This window comes from Capricornis sumatraensis, chromosome 9 (assembly GCF_032405125.1).
Source record: "Capricornis sumatraensis isolate serow.1 chromosome 9, serow.2, whole genome shotgun sequence".
In the NCBI taxonomy this organism is placed as follows: Eukaryota; Metazoa; Chordata; class Mammalia; order Artiodactyla; family Bovidae; genus Capricornis; species Capricornis sumatraensis.
The window spans coordinates 99,218,939-99,231,462 of NC_091077.1; the positions used below are offsets into that span (position 1 = coordinate 99,218,939).

The 12,524-nt window shown below is 38.9% G+C and overlaps 1 protein-coding gene across 1 annotated transcript in view; it reads right to left on the minus strand.

Annotated features, from left to right (window-relative positions):
• Positions 1–509: 509 nt before the first annotated feature.
• ST8SIA4 (ST8 alpha-N-acetyl-neuraminide alpha-2,8-sialyltransferase 4) overlaps positions 510–12,524 on the minus strand; it is a 101,515-nt gene continuing 89,500 nt past the window's right edge. Inside the window, exon 5 of the mRNA XM_068980791.1 lies at positions 510–792. Within this exon, the coding sequence (XP_068836892.1) occupies positions 510–792 (283 nt within the window). The remainder of the gene's footprint in view (positions 793–12,524) is intronic.

Here is a 12,524-nt window from a genome sequence, read left to right on the forward strand (position 1 = left end):
TCATCATGATCAGACTCAGAGTCCTGACTGAAGGCATTTACTTGAGTTGTTTAACCTTACGGATTTCACTGCTCAAACTGTTTCCATCTTGATTTCTGCTGACAGGACAGTTCAGTTTCCCCAAGGGCTGAGTTGTGTTCCTGGGTTCCTCTTCTCATGTGCTTGGCGTTGCAGTGGCAACCCAACAGTGATGAACATTTTTGCTTCGTTAACTAATGACGAGTGCATTGTTGGATCTTGTAAACACTACTGATTATACATTCAAACTGTGTTCTGAGTGGAAGTGGCACTTACTAGGACCCTTGAAGTCAAAATACTTAATTTTTAGAGCACTTTGCAGGTATTTCATCAGCTGGTAGTAGATTTCTCATGGGTGTCCTTTAATCACCTTTCCGGTAAGTGGTGGATGCTGCAACCCAGTCTTGCGCTGGATCCTGTTTTTCAAATCTTAGGAAGCATCTTCAGAAAAGAAGTGCATATTCAGTCTGCTTGTGTGTTTCAGGTGTGCTTTATTGCTTTACGCACTTTCCCGTTGTCAATTTCAGAGCTCCTCTATTATGTAGCACATTTAATGTTTTGAATTCTAACGGCATTCTATGAGGACTTGCATTGGAAAAGTACCTATATTTTAAGTCATCATAGTAATGATATTTGACAGCTTTCCCATTCAAATCCTTGGGGAATGGCCAGAATCCATACAGGTGAATCTCATCACAGAATCTCGTGGCAAGTGTATACATGAGTAGACCTGTGCTGGGTCTTTTGATGGGAACTTTGTTTGTCAGCCAGTAACTGGGAAGAAAAAACATACACACAAGAGAAGAATTTAGAGAAGCATTCAATATAAGCTATAGCAAGCATACTATGTATAAAGTAAATGAAATGTGAAAAGTAACTGTATAAGGGACATTAAAAAGATTGCTGAGGAAATAAAGTATTTCTCATGCATTTAGAAAATTGAATGCAGTTATTTTATCTTTCTTATCTTTTATTTTTTTGCTTATTTTGAGGTCATGTGATTAGACAAGGGACCTAGAACGTGAGTAAGTATTACTGTGGAATCTTGTATTAAAAAGAACTAGAAGAAAACATTCATAGAACCTGCAAAGTAGAATTTTCTCAGAAAGGGTTAAATATGGCTGCAAAAGGCACAGTAATTGGGCAGTGATTAAGCAATTTTCTCAGAAAAAGAGGATTTGAAACTATGCCTACAGGTTTCTAAAATCTTTCATATTTCAATTAAAAATCCAAACATAAATGCTTTGCCTGTACTATACTGACTTATTCAACTCCAATTTCTAAGTCACATGTTACTAAAGCTAATTAAGAATACTGCCTCAACCCACAGAAGAGCAAAAACATACCACAAGTAATAAATATTTGTAAATTGTTCACTGCTTATATGCTGTTTAAAATTCGATAGAAAAATATTTTTCGAAGTATTTTACACTATTCTTTTAAAAAGGCAATAAAATGCTCCAAAATGTTTGATCCACCTTTGCGGCCAAGCTTTGTTCACCTGAACAGCATGCACACTCACAGGTTAATCAGCACCTCAAACAGGAAAGGAGGCGGCCCAGCCTTCTCACCACAGTCATGATCTTATATGTGATCAGCTAAAGTTAAGGAAGAATGTGGATTTTCTTTGATATAAAAAGTTGTCTAGTTACACTGCCAGAGAACTCCTAATCCCAGGGACTATTAATTAGTGAGAACTTCCAGGAAGGACTATACCTGCATACAAAGCTCAGCAGCACCCAGCTGCCAATGGCACCCAGTGCAGGACGCCTCTCCCAAACAAGAAGCAAGAAAACACCACAAAACCAGCCATCAGCAGACGGGAGTCCCACAGACACCCCAGATCATACCACCTCACACAGTCCTGTCCATTGCAGGGGAAAAAGGAAAACTCACCTCCTCTCACTAGATTGTGGGCACAAGTAACCCCCAACACGAAGCCAACACAACCCACTGGACCAACCTTACCCACCGAGGGCAGAAATCAAAAGAAAGAAGGAATACAACCCTAGGGCCTGGGAAAAGGAGACTTCAAATGGAACAAGTTAGGGGGAAAAGAAAGACAAGACAGAAATATAGTGCAAATGAAGGAACAAGGTAGAAACTCACAAGATCAAAGTTGTCTAGTTACAAATGAATTTAATAGATTTTGTTTTCTTATTTTTGTTTTTATTATCATTTTCTATTCAAGGAAATATATAACTGGCCATCCAAATATGAGGGTAAGATTGTTCGATTCTGGTCACTGCTGTGCTTAAATCCTTTCCTTGGATTTTACATAATATTGTTTTCTTTTTTTTTCTAAAAAGTAATTTATGAAGTTTTCCTGGCCAGATCAAATACATCTACACTAATGAATACAAAAACCCAAATTTTGTTTCATTTAATTTGGTTAAGGAAATAGTGGACTTTCAAACCTCACTACAAACATTTAAAACAGGGAAAATATACTTAGCCGTTATTATTCCTGTTTTTCTTATTTTTTTTCCTTCTTTCCCCCCTTTCTTTGAACTAGTATCGACCTTTCACATTTTTATCTTTCTTGTTGGGTAAAGGGCACGTGCTGAATATTGTGAGCAACGTGAAATGCGTTATGAACTTTCTGTTAACGTAAGTGTTTTGAGAAAGCATATTCTCAGTAAAGGTTATTAAGGGATTTTTAGAGAAGAACATCTAAGAATTTTCTCAAAACCCAAAGGCATGAGCAAAACCCGCAGCACATATACTGTTAACATCACGAAGAAACCTCAGACGGATTTCGTGGAAGGAGCATAAACTACAGCCTGGAGGCTTTGAAGAAACTTTGATACAGCCTGCAGCTCTCTCCGCTCTGAGAAAGCAGGTGTTTTTAAGATGAAATGGTTATTACAGGAAAGTTCTGTGAGCATGATTTGTGTGTGGTTTCAAATGTCAGCTGAGGCAGTTGGTTAGTTTAAAAAGTGCAAAGTGAGTGAATAAGTTTAGAAGAAAAAAAAAAAGATCATTTCCATCAGGGAATGTCAATTACTGGAAATAGTTTGGCCATATATGGGCTTCCCTGGTGCCTCAGACTGTAAAGAATCTGCCTGCGATTTGGGAGACCCAGGTTCAATCCCTGGGTCAGGAAGATCCCCTTGGAGAAAGGAATGTCAATCCACTCCAATATTCCTGCCTGGAGAATTTCATGGACAGAGGAGGCTGGCAGGCTACAGTCCAAGGGGTCACAGAGTCAGACATGACTGAGTGGCTAACACTTGGCAGTATATTGGTCATGCTGAATTATCTTATTTCTGAAGTGGGAGAAAAATAGATAGGAGAAGAAAATGTAACACTATAGCATTTGTATGGGACATCAAAGTCACATTATGCGTAATTACAAGATCATATCATAAATAACCTTTGTGATGTTTGGTTTATAACAACGTGAATAATTTTAAAAAACTGACATTTTTTGAGAAATAATGAAAATAAATAACATCTTATTGATTTCCAGAAAGAAATCACAGGAAAAAAGGCCTTAATAAATGGCATCAATATGTAACAGATAAATTGAAACAAAATCATCTAAAGCAGGTGGAGAACTAAAGTCATAATTATCACTGTAACATTCTGTGAAATTAAAAAAAAATAAATAAGGAGACAAACCAAACACAATCAGTAAAAGTTTACTGAGTGTTTAATATAACTCTAATGTTATGCTTGAAATTGTTTAAGTTAGTTGTCACTTGCTCAGTCGTGTCCTACTCTTTGCAACCCCATGGACTGTAGCCCACCAGGCTCCCCACCAGGCTCCTCTGTCCATGGGATTTTCCAGGCAAGAATACTGGAGTGGGTTGCCATTTCCTTCTCCAGGGGATCTTCCTGATCCAGGGATTGAACCCAGGTCTCCCGCATTGCAGGCAGACGCTTTAACCTCTAAGCCACCAGGGAAGCTAGACCAACCTAAACTATAAAGATTCAGTATTTGTCCAGGAACACAGTACAATTTTAAAGAATCTGTGAGTATCTACTTATATACACGCTGGCATTTAAAAACTACAAATTTCTTGTGAACAGTTCATCAAAATAGACTGTTAAGTTTTTAACTCTAATTAGGAAAAAAGATGGAAAGCAATTAACTGATAAAATAATGAGCTATTCATACTCCAATTTAGTACATGTTGTCCTAATTTTTATTTCAAATTCTTATCTATTATGGTTTAAAATTCAGCAGTGTTTTCAATTCAGCAAATAATCTAGTTTCCACATATCTATTTCTTTGAAATGATTGCAGAAGAAAAATATTACCTATAATCCAAACACAAATTGATAATTACTGCTACAAGGTGCTGAATCCTTTTGTTTCCCTAGCTGTTTTGAATCAATATATATTACAACCATTCATAGACATACATAGGGTATTTTCTATCAGCTAGGCTCAGTTTTATTTCAAAGACTATTAATCCCCCTCTCCCTCCCTTCCTTTCTACTTAAATATTCTAATACTCTGTCTTGTATGAAACAAGCTCACCTTGGATTTGCCATGTAACTTTCTATAGATATAAAACTTTCCACAGTTATTTCTGCTTCTCAGCAAGGTATCTTATCTTCTTTTCCTCCAAATATCAGTCCCATTTCTTATTTCAAACAAATGCAATTTGAAATGCTTTTACTCACCACATTGGTGTGCTAGAAGGCCAAATTTATTGTCAGAAGTTATGGGTGTGAATCCGTAATATAATGCTTATGAGTCCTTGGGAAAACTACTTTACTTCTTCAGACTTTGGTTAATAATATTTAACATATAACATTTTTATAGCTCAGATGGTAATAACTGCAACGCAGCAGATCTGGGTTCTATCCTCGAGCCAGGAAGGTCCCCTGGAGATGGGAAGGTCTGCTGCTGCTGCTAAGTCGCTTCAGCCGTGTCTGACTCTGTGCGACCCCATAGACAGCAGCCCACCAGGCTCCCACATCCCTGGGATTGTCCAGGCAAGAACACTGAAGTGGGTTGCCATTTCCTCCTCCAATGCATGAAAGGGAAAAGTGAAAGTGAAGTTGCTCAGTCAGGTCTGACTCTTAGCGACCCCATGGACTGCAGCCTACCAGGCTCCTCTGTCCACGGGATTCTCCAGGCAAGAGTAGTGGAGTGGGGTGCCATTGCCTTCTCCTGAAGGGAAGGTCTACCCACTCCAGTACTCTAGCCTGGAGAGTTCCACAGACAGAGGAGCCTGGTGGGCTATGGACCATGGGGTTGCAAAGAGTCGGACTCAGTGACGAACACAACATTGTTAGGATTAAGTAAAAGAGGTAGTAAGGACATAAGAACATAGCATAAAGCTTGACACGCAGTGGTGGAGGGGTTCAGTCACTAAGTCATGTTCTACTCTTGCGATCCTGTGGATTGTAGCCCGCCAGGCTCCTCTGTCGATGGGATTCTCCAGGCAAGAATACTCAAGTGGGTTGCCACGCTCTCCTCCAGCGGATCTTTCCAACCCAGGAATCGACATACAGTGAGTAACAGTAGTTGAACTTCCATGTAGCCCACAAAACCCATTCTTCAATTCCGCGCCCACAGCCTACTCTCTCCCAGCAACATCTGAAACTACAAATGGGTTGGACGTGTCATTTCATCTCAGTGGTGCGTTTCCTTAGCTGAGAAACAAAACCATCTGACCGTATGGCTTTAGGGTTTCCTCTGTTTCTAAGATTCGATTACTGTTTCAAATCTTCTCTCTCAGTGAAACTGCATGCTCCCTGAAGCCACGTGAAACTCCTGTTCCAGCTCTAGCTTCCTCCTCCCCATTCTGTTCCCTTTACCTGCTTTAGTGTTTAATACATTCACAGCAAATGCATTTGATGACCAATCGATATTATAATGGGTAATCACAAGCTTAAAGTACGGAGTTGAGAGGTCACTGAGGCTCAGGTCTCAGACACATCTCTGCACCACTGAAAACACCAACTGTCTTTGAACTGTACCAGGCCCGAGCTCACCACCAGCTGTGTTCCGAACAGCACCTGCCAGCTGCAGCATCCAGCTCTCAAGGTCTCTCCCTGTGACTATGCAACCATTTCGGATTCCAACCACGCTTTACTTAACAAGCACCCTTACTTTTTTCCAGGTCCGATTCTAATGATTGATACACAACTCATGTAACTAGGGGCTTCCCTTGTAGCTCAGTTGGTAAAGAATCTGCCTGCAATGCAGGAAATCCAGGTTCAATCTCTGGGTCAGGAAGATCCCCTGGAGAAGGGAATGGCAACCCACTCCAGTATTCTTGCCTGAAAATCCCCATGGACAGAGGAGCCTGGTGGGCTACAGTCCATGGGGTCACAAGAGTCGGACACGACTTAGTCACTAAACCACCGCCACTCATGTAACTAACTGCAACCTTGAGATTTTTTTCCTTTATAAGCCTCCTTTCCTTGTACAGTTCTGTGGTACACAGTTCAAGTGTTTCTTGAATATATGTCTCCTGGGCAAATATATGTCTCCTAACAAACTCCAAATAAACACCTTTTTATTTCAATTAGGTCTCTGTTTCTAAAATCCTGCCTAACATACTTAATAGATGCTTCTTGATTTTAAAGCCTGCAACAGGTTACATTTTATCTCATAATCAATTAGATAATAGTCAGGAGCCAACATACATGATTGTTTTCAGAAACCCATGTTTTTGAAATAAAAGCAAAAAAATGTTAAATTCAAAGTAGTATTTAACATACTAATGATAGCTCAAACTCAACACACTGGCAAACAAGGAATATTAATTTGTATTTATATTTAAACAAAGAAGCCAAAAAGTTTAGAAGTAATATATTTTTTCCTCTTAAAGTATTATTCTTCCTGAAATCAACCAAGGAAATTTCTAGAAGAATTTGAACAGAGAGAATGAATCCCCACTGTGCCAACAGTTTTATTTTAATATTATATTATAAGCAAAATATCCATTCAAGAGTCCAGAAATTATTTTCTCTGGGATGGGAGGTGGAGTACACAGCCCACTGTGCCTGTGCATTCTGAGTTCCAATGAATCTTCTGTATCTCTCCACTCATGCTTACCCTTCTACAACCGAGCTTTGAGCTTGGCTCCAGAGGAAGATTCTGTTAAAGGTAAACAGCATGGCTTCTGGCTATACAATGTCTGCAGAAATTTCAGGCGTTATAAAAGAATTCGTTTTCATCATCTTTGCAGAAAATGTTTGCATCTTACCAATTCTATACTCCACTCCCCTAAACTAATTCTTTTATAATATCTGAATATTGTATTCTGGAATTGTGTCTTCCATGCTTGTCATTATTTAAGTTCATTATTTAAGTTTGTTAGGAGGAGTATGTGTGTTCAGATTATAAAGTTTAAGACTTCAAAGCAATCATCCCTGGGCATTCTGAAATGGAATATCACTGCTGTTTTATTTTCAACTATTCAAATTGTCCTTTCATTGTATTCCCAGTCTGCAGCATCCTATGTAACACGATTCGATTTTAAAAGTGCACAAAACTTATTTTTTTCATAAAAATCTTGTGGTAACCTTCATGATACCTTTTAGGATTGTTGAGATAGCTTGGCTTGTCACAAAACTAGGGTTGGTGATATTTTTTTTTTAAAAAAAGAACTTCACTGAGTTCTCACTGTACTCACTGAGAATACTTTAGTCCACCATGAATTAATTCTATTATTCCAGAGAAGCAAAAAGTGGTAGATCTTATACCTAATTCTTATGTGAGGAAACAAAAGGACAGAGTAGCATATTTAATGTGATTTGGCAAGATAGGAAGTAAACCCAGGAGTAAGCAATTTATTAAAAGGTAGTGACAGTAATAATAATGTATTATTTATAATGTGCAGAGACAGTGTTAAGAGTTCCATATATGTAGCCTTCTTCCTTTAATCCTCACCACAAACCTGTACATGTATTTCACAGATGAGGACATCAAGGCTTGGGGAGGTTAAATAACCAGATTAAGGTCGTGGAATTTGAGAATGACAAGCTCACATGTATCTGGCTATGATGATTTCAATTTCAGCTAAAAAAGAATAGGATTCCTTAGCTTCTACAAAGCCTTCATCTTGGAACAGCAAGTCCTCAGGACAATCTGCAACACACAGTTCACATCAGGAAAAATAAACAACTGTATGGTGTTTTGGTGATTGACAGTCCAGCATCAATAGTGATGGGTTTTATGGAGGCAACTTTCTTGGCTATCTTTTTTTTTTCAAAGGTAAATAAGAGCTGACCAGTATAAAGCACCCACTTTTCCACATAAGCACTCTCAAAAGCGTTTGAAGTCAGAAGATGATTTCATAGTTTCAATATGTAACTTATTTAACCACATTGAAAATGCCAAAGGCAGTGACACTGAATCAAAGGGTAGGGATTTTCATGCAGATTTGAATAAGTCTTCTTAAAGTATTTTGAAGTGTCATTAAAATGAAAGCAGGAATTTGCAGCCTCAAGAGGTCAAATTTATCAGTAATTTTTTCTGTGTGTCCTTTATATGCAGAGCTCTGTACTGAATAGGTGATAAAAAGAAGACAAAATTCTTTCTGCTGAGGCCCTTCATAGTATACATACAGAAAATATTTTATCCACCTTCATAAGCCTAATTCATCAGAGGCATAGAGAGCGCAGAGCTTATGAAAAGGAATAGGGTTACAATTTGGGGCTAATAATCTACATTGTACAGGGTACCTATCTGTTACTTGATGTATACTATAGAAACCAGTGTTTTGCCTGATACTTTGACTCTGAATTCACTTTTCTTTTCATCTGACCAGATACACTGTCAGGTTGAGCGTAGATATAGGGTAAGAAAGTCTAGATCCACTTACACTCTATTGGCTTTGCCAAGAGTCTCATGTTTTATCACTGAATATACAACTTATCATTGTGATGTTACTGATTTCACTTCATACATTTTCAAAGTACTCTCACATGTTCCTCTTAAAATTCTGTGATATATGCTATAGGATATATTACTATCCCTGTTTCACATAAGGTGCAGTTAATAGCTCAAGTAGTAAAAATAACTCGTCCAGTTCTGCCCAATGAATGCTGGTGTTGTACACTGACCTGCTGGTAAATGTTTTAACGCAGATACTGGCTAGGGGAGAGAGAGAGTTGCATTTCTGTAGCGCCTGTCAATTTCTGTGGTGTAAATATTCCCATCAGGGCTAATTGCAACTGACTAAGCCGACATCATACTGTAGGGTCAGTCTAGTCAAAGCTATGGTTTTTCCAATGGTCATGTATGGATGTGAGAGCTTGGACAATAAAGAAAGCTGAGCACCAAAGAATTGATACTTTTGAACTGTGGTGTTGGAGAAAACTCTTGAGAGTCCCTTGGATTGCAAGGAGATTTAACAAGTCCATCCTAAAGGAAATCAGTCCTGAATATTCATTAGAAGGACTGATGCTGAAGCTGAAGCTCCAATACTTTGGCCACCTGATGAGAAGAACTGACTCTTTGTAAAAGACCCTGATGTTGGGAAAGATTGAAGGCGGGAGGAGAAGGGGACAACAGAGGATGAGATGGTTGGGTTGCATCACCGACTCAATGGACAAGAGTTTGGGTAAATTCCGAGAGTTGTGATGGACAGTGAGGCTGCTGCAGTCTGTGGGGTCACAAAGAGTCAGACACGACTGAGTGGCTGAACTGAACTGAAGCTGACATCAGTGAGCACTGAGCTGGAGGAGGGATGGCAAAATCAGCTCTTGCAAGGTAGTACAAGCCAGCTTCACCACACTACTGGCGGTAGAAAAGAGACGGAAAATAGTCCTCTTGACCCATGATCTCATTCCGTTTGCACAATAAAATTCAACACTAAAGAACCTTCCCTTAGGAAGATTCCCAGGTAGGGATTAAAGAGAGAAGATGGAGGTATAATGTGTATCTTTGTAAAGATAACTTCACTATATCCTAAGAGGGAAGCTTAACTTTATTATATAAAGCACAGTGCTCTCTTTCTATTTTTATCACATTATATTTAACTCTGGTGGCTTCCCTGGTGGCTCAGAGGTTAAAGCATCTGCCTGCAATGCAGGGGACCTGGGTTCGATCCCTGGGTCAGGAAGATCCCCTGGAAAAGGAAATGGCAACCTGCTCCAGTATTCTTGCCTGGAGAATCCCATGGATGGAGGAGCCTGGTGGGCTACAGTCCATGGGATTAGCAAAGAGTCGGACACGACTGAGCGACTTCACTTTCACTTATATTTAACTCAGTGCTGCATAAACACTGAGTACTTAGTTAGTGCTTACTTAATGTATTATTTCTGGCACCTTACAGATCTGTAGTGTTAATGAGATGGAGCATACGCATGCCTTGGCCGTCTCCAAGTGACAACGGTCAACAGTGGGAAAGTGCAGCAAATGTTGGCGTCTTGTTGTTATGGCTTCAGCAAACTATGTGGTCTTGGGCAAACTACTTAAACTTATTCAGCCTTGGCTTACTTATCAGTAAAATGAGATTCTACATATGGCTTCTCCTACACTTAAAGCTCTCATTTATAAAAGGTCACAAATGATACCTGAATTCTGCCTGAGGAACATGAGTGTTTATCCACTAGTAGCAGCAGTCCAATGTTTATGTCTTGCTATTAACCATAAATTATTCTGACTTTGATAATGTGTCATATGACAGACATGCGGCCTCCTCCTTCAACAATATTACATAGCTCTTTTATCAAAGTCATCCTTGCTGAAAAAACAACAATTCTAGTTTCCTGTAATAGTTGTAATGGGAGAGCAGATGATTTTATTTACTCTCCAAATCACAGTAAAATGATACTTGTTATCTAAAAATTATAAAATCATCCATCACAATTTTAAGCATTAGTGCTTAAAATCTTGAACTGGCACATGGACACTATGGTAAAAAAAAAAAAAATAATAGTAACGTGGACATAATGCTACAGGCTTTAATGAGTTTCTGAACTGAATTCTGAGTTCAGTTTCCCAACCGAACTCTGAAAGACAACTGAATGTATCATCTAAACTCCCAGAGTGAGGAAGTGGTGATGCCCAAAAGGTGAAATATTGGCAATGTAGAAGGGGGACAGTCTTTTGAAGTATGATGAAGGAATTAAATGAGGTTAACGCTAAAGTGCTTTGTGAATGGTCTTTTTCATGAGGGAGCAGGCGACTTTCTGAAAATGAAAAATTACAGAAACTTTATATTTCTCCTCCTAAAATTAAAAGGAAGCAGTGAAGTCCTTTATCATGAGACAGGGAGTCTTACGAGAAAAGAAAGAGGAATTAAGAGTAAGTAGAGTAGGTAATCCTAACACTTCTCAAAAATGGCTTAGATACTGGCAGGTGAAAATGATAGCAGTGATTTATCCATGAGATTTTCCCCTTTACATAAACATTTATTCTAAGGAGGCACTTAGAGATTATACTTCCACATTCCCCAGCCAACATAAGCACAGTTTCTCAACAGAAGTCCATTTTACTTGACTCCAGTAACAAAACGTAAACAACTCTTCTAATGGCCTGATGATGTTATTTTAGCTTCATTCAGACTAGTTACAAATGGAGATGCCCAGTTTACATCAGTAAGTCAGGCTACAGTAACCTTCCAGGTAGGTCTGGTGCTCAAATCTATTTTAAGACGAGTAAGGAGCAGCAAATGCAATCTATAATCCATTCAATAATAATGTGATCTATAATCCACTAAATAATGAAAAATGCTTACTACCAAAGTGTACAAACTAAACATCAGCCGAAGATCAGTGTTCTCAAAACCCAGTGAGAATCAGAAGCAAGACAGTCCTAAGTAAGTTCAAAGTACTTCTTTCAAGCTTTCTCAGCAAGTATAAAAACAATAACATTTGGGGAGGGTAGTCAAATATAGATCAGTATTCTCTATTGTTATTCCTGTCATAAAGTGCGTGACGCTGAAGAGACGGACCATTTAGAAAGCAACCTTGTCCTTGGCATGGCATTGTCACTCAATAAAGAGCTTTCTATGAGCATGTAAGCTTAGAAAAGGGTTTCTGGCTGAGAGAAGAGTCCCATGAAGGAATATTGCTGAGACAATTCCAGCAAAGCAGGGTTTATGACCTGTGGTTGCGGTGGTGGTTTAGTCCCTAAGTCGTGTCGATGTCCGACTCTTGCGACCCCCATGGACTGTAGCCTGCAAGGCTCCTCTCTCCATGGGATTTTTCAGGCAGGAATACTGGAGTGGATAGCCATTCCCTTCTCCAGGGGAATCTTTCCAACCCAGGGATCTAACCCAAGTTTGATTCTTTACTTGGAAGATTCTTTACTACTGAGGTGGATTTTTTTACTATTGAGTCACCCAGGGAAGACCAATATGCTAAAGCTACCTGTCACTAGAAATACTATTGCTGTAATTCTGTTCCACAAGTTTAATTAGGGGATAATGTAAAATTTTCATCTTTAAAAGTTTGAAGGCAATAGGGTGATAAATAATATTTTTCATCATGCCAAATACTAATAAATATTTGGGAATTTCACTCCCTCCAGATGTCAGTGTGCAGTTGAAAGTCTAACCTAATGAAATCAATGCTAATTTTCCTAT